This window comes from Carassius auratus, unplaced genomic scaffold, assembly GCF_003368295.1.
Source record: "Carassius auratus strain Wakin unplaced genomic scaffold, ASM336829v1 scaf_tig00001724, whole genome shotgun sequence".
NCBI classification, from domain to species: domain Eukaryota; kingdom Metazoa; phylum Chordata; class Actinopteri; order Cypriniformes; family Cyprinidae; genus Carassius; species Carassius auratus.
The window spans coordinates 192,748-197,774 of record NW_020523385.1 but is presented as its reverse complement, the minus strand read 5'-3'; the positions used below and the strand labels follow the sequence as shown (position 1 = coordinate 197,774).

The 5,027-nt window shown below is 37.5% G+C and overlaps 1 protein-coding gene across 1 annotated transcript; it reads right to left on the bottom strand.

Moving 5' to 3' along the window:
* Positions 1-3,155: 3,155 nt before the first annotated feature.
* On the bottom strand, positions 3,156-4,444 carry LOC113069519 (uncharacterized). The gene is made up of 3 exons (XM_026242645.1): positions 4,024-4,444; positions 3,503-3,785; positions 3,156-3,332 (listed from the first exon to the last, which is right to left on the bottom strand). The coding sequence occupies exons 1-3, from the start codon at positions 4,335-4,337 to the stop codon at positions 3,156-3,158; spliced, it is 774 nt and encodes a 257-aa protein (XP_026098430.1). The 5' UTR covers positions 4,338-4,444.
* Between the last annotated feature and the right edge of the window lie 583 nt (positions 4,445-5,027).

Genomic DNA, 5,027 nt, shown 5'->3' with positions numbered 1-5,027 from the left:
GTCTCTTCCTGAAGTCCACAATCAGTTTTTTAGTTTTGCTCACATTCAGAGAGAGACAGTTGCCCTGGCACCATGATGTTAATTTGTCGACCTCATCCAAGTATGCTGTCTCATACAGAAGTCCCAGAACCACAGTATCATCAGCAAATTTGATTATAGATGTGGAGCTGTGCGAAGACACGCATTCATGTGTACAGAGAGTAGATCAGGATTCTTTAGGGTCTTCATGAAATGTCTGCAATATACTTTGGTTAAAATTCCCCAATGGCTGTGTAAATCCTTTTTACCATGTCAAAAACACCTCCATTCATAGAGTTCAAATGTATGACACTGAAACAAAATACTTAATCAAAGTTAGTACTATTAAAGAAATCTGATCTATGATTTGAAGCAGGGTCACCCAGAGAGCTTTGCGCTCTCATGCAGAAAGTCCAAAACAGATTCATAAAAGTAATAACTTATAGAGACAGAGTGATAATCTGAAAACCACACCCACCAATTAACACACAATCCAATTCTCCCCATTGACTTTGTATTGCAGGAAGCTGCCTCCTTGTCATTTCTGACTTTTAACAACAGCAAACATTACGATGTCTAAAAGCTGCTATGTGACAAAGTGTACAGTAAATAAGCTAAAAAAAAAAAAAAAAAAAAAAAACAGAACTACATTTTTATAAGCTGTCGACCCAAAAAACTAGCATTTAAGGACAATGGTACAAAGTGTCATATTACTCTGAGAACTGCAAATTGTTACCGGCAACAGGAAACATTCATTATCTGTAACCATGTCAAAGGATTATTTCACCACCCTTTGTGAACCTCAGAGGAGGATATATATATATATATATATATATATATATATATATATATATATATATATATATATATATATATATATATATATATATATATATATATATATATATATATATATATATATATATATATATGAGCATTCTGAACAAAACTGTAAACGCCCAATAGATGAACTATTGATGAACTAATTACACTAGTCGTGGGCTAATGGTTAGAGGGTTGGACTCCCAATCGAAGGGTTGTGAGTTCTAGTCTCGGGCCGGACGGAATTGTGGGTGGGGGTAGTGCATGTACAGTTCTCTCTCTCCACCTTCAATACCACGACTTAGGTGCCCTTGAGCAAGGCATCGAATCCCCAACTGCTCCCCGGGCGCCGCAGCATAAATGGCTGCCCACTGCTCCGGGTGTGTGCTCACAGTGTGTGTGTGTGTGTGTTCACTGCTCTGTGTGTGTGCATTTCGGATGGGTTAAATGCAGAGCACAAATTCTGAGTATGGGTCACCATACTTGGCTGAATGTCACTTCACTTTTTTTTAGTCAAGATGTGTGGTAATGAATGCGTAGTTAACGGTTTCGAAATTCTTGAGAGAGAGAAAAGTTTTAACCAGGAACCACTGCTGGCAAAATGGATGCATTAAGCAGGATTTTATTGTTGTGCCTCCCTTCCATAAATATTATAAAAATAAAATAAAACACATACCATAGGGGTCAAAATGGAACTTTATTAAAATAAAAAAGTTAATAAATAATTTGTATTATTTACAAATTACAATTGTAGCTCTCTTACCTATGGCTATGACTTTGTTAATACAGTTGTCTAATTTATTTTGTGGTCTCAAGCATTCAGAAATCATGCAAAAGAAAAATAAGCATTTTTGAAAGAACCATGGTTTATTTTTGTAAGGGTTGTGGTGTCCACGTGTTTTTTGTTGGGCTGTGTCATCCATAGCAAAAAGCTGGCCAGAAATGAAAGATTAAGTGAATATTTGAATTAAACGTTTAGTCAGTGGCCTAAACGAGGATTTGTTCATCCTTTAAGTGTAGCAGCAGCAATTACCCTTTGGCTCCCTTTGCAGGCATTTGTAATAACATGTTATGTAGATAAATTGTTTATTTTGTGTTAGCCTACATTATGTATTTTAACAGTGTTTGTTATTAACTAATCATTATTGTTTCATTGTTTTTATATAATGCATTTTATGTCATTTATAGGCTATTGATGGCTTAGGTCTGTTAGGTCTGTTTTTATAACCAAAATAAATTATTATCTTACAGTTTTTCTCAGTCGCTTTGGTGCGTTTTTCACATCATCCCTAACATGTGCAAAATAATAAGTGCATTCCTCAGAACAATTTGTACAAATTGCAATATACAATAGATATGTTTCTAAAGCTAGTCAGTCACTAAAAATCCTTAGTACATCTCTCAAAAGTAAATATTCATGCCAACGATCATGTCAGTGCCATCAGAATGATAAGTCATTGAGTCATTGTTCACGAACAAGCTCGTCAAAATGTTTAGGCATGTTGTCAATGTAACTGTGTGTACTTTGACAGTATTACCAGATGTAAACTTAGGCTACAGTTTGGATGACGGTTACTGTACTGAAAATGCACAAGGCTGCACGTCTATGGCATAAATCAATTTCAACAGTACTATATACATATTACTCTATGTGGGTTATTGATTGAAAGCGACAAAATTGATTTTGTTTTTCACAGCTTTACTAGTGCTACTTTATGAAAGAAAACAACAAAATAATTTACAGTAAGAAAAAGACAAGGGGCACAAAGTAAAATAAAAACTAAAACACAGGAAACACCCCTAAGGCACAACTTTGCCTGCAGCACTGTTTCTAGTGCTGTCTCTACACATCCAGACGTTCCTGTCTGTCGGCCCACATATTCTCATCCACATCACACCGGATATTTTCCCTTCCAATGCAACGTGGAAAGAATCTTTTGGAATGCCTTATCCATCCTCTGCAGGCATCTACTGTGATGTCCTCACATGCTGCATCCATTGCAGCCAGCAGGGTCATCTATGTGTGTGGCTGATGATCATACACCTTCCACCTCCATGCTGAAAAGAACTCCTCAATTGGGTTAAGGAATGGAGAATAAGGTGGAAGGAATCTATGAGCATCCTCGGGTGGGTCACAAACCATTGCCTTATGATGTTTGATCGATGGAAACTCACATTATCACAAATGACAACATACTTTGGCAAATCCTCTCTAAACAGACCCCTCTCATCATCAGGGATGAGAGCCCTGTAGAGAGTCTCTAAAAAGTTGAGTAGATGCTGGGTGTTGTATGGTCCTATAAGGGGGATATGGGTTAGGACGCCATGCTCTGAAATAGCATATTTCCTCCCCTTTGGCCTGGCAAATCCACAGTAGCTCTCTGACCGATGACATTCCTACCCCGCCTTCTGCATTTGGTCAGGTTGAAGCCAGCCTCATCCATGTATACAAAGTTGTGAGAGGGTTCACTTGATTCCAACTCCATTATACGCTATATCCCAGGACACAGTTGAATTAGTTTTGGTAAGGAAGAGTGACATAAAATGTGCATATATTGTATGTTCCTTCCACAGCGATGGAAGTGTGTGCAGTTTATGCTTACTGTACTATGTATCACAATAAAATTATTCTGTAAAATAGTTACATAGATATATGTTTTACCTGTACATACTGGTACCGTATCTCCTTAACTCGGTCCTCATTCCTTTGGAATGGTACACGGTACAGCTGTTTCATACTCATCTGGTTTCTATGCAGCACCCTGTCAATGGTTGAGATGCTAACAGTACGGATGTTTTCAAAGACATCGTTGTCTTCTATAATGGTCCTTTGTATTTCCCTGAGTCTCATAGCATTGTTTGCTCGGACCATGGTGCATATAGCCTCTTCCTGTTGAGGTGTGAAAAGGCGTCCTCTGCCACCGGTTTGTGGTAATTTTGCTGTCCTATGTGGGGACAAATGCAGTGATGCATTGCACACTTTCACATAGACAAAAATTATGCAAACACATTTTACTGTAAAACATACAGTTGGGTGGATGTAAAGTGCAGTATCTATCTGTATAGAGTATATTTATGTATGCTGTGAAATACAAGTGGACTACTGTAATAGGAAGCATTATAGGAAGTATACAGTATACTGCTTATATACAGTAACAGTGCACTGTACATTGGTGGACATACCGGTTCTCTCTTCGAAACGTTTGAACTATTGAGGACACGGTTGATCTCCCAATGTTCGGCTGCACCCTTCGACCCGCCTCAGCCATAGTAAGGCCATGATTGACAACATGGTCTACAATAGTGGCCCTTATGTCATCAGATATGCGCCTATGTCCTCTTCTGCCTCGTCCTCTGTTTTGCCTTCCACCACGCATCCTTGCTCCTCTTCTTCCTCCTGGCTGTTGACCCTGTTCGTTTCCTGGTCCATCCATTGTTGGAAAGTTGCAACTCTGTGTTGTGGTCTGTCTATATATGCTTCCCAATTGATTGTTCATGAGATGCACCTTTGAGCAATTTAGACAACTGGTTGATTGTTGGTTGAACTAACACTTTACATTCCTTGAGTGAGGGTCAATTTCACCTGCACGATTCATCAATTCACATCTTTGTACAAAAAGTACAATAAATAATAAAAAAATGTGTAAAACTATGCCTGACAGTTTATGACAAATAGTTCAACAATTTTGCATGTAATGGCTTATGCAAAGAACTAATGCCTAGATATTTTGAGGGGTAAGACTATTCAACAGAGAACCATTTACTACATTTTGATCAACATGACATGAGCAATTGAAAATGTGGAAAAAAGCTGACACTTGTACATTATCAATTGCAATATGTACAAAAGCAATTGCAATTTGTTCAAAGGAATAAGAAATTGCTTTAATGATGTGCACAAGTGACTAGATGATTTGGAATTTGTACAAGTAGTATCAAGAATTGCACTTTTGATCTAAGAAATGCACCAAAGCGATTGAGAAAAACTGTAATACTTCTTTGTAAATTATAATTTAAAGTAACAAAACCATGGCTTATTTGCAGTTACCCTGGCTATAAGAACAATGATTTTTGGTGTTATTCTTGTTAAAACCATGGCAAATTTTTGTAAGGGAACATGGAAAATCAGAGAATATTATGCAATGGTGGTGGCGAAATTATTTCTGACATTAATACAAATTATTAAT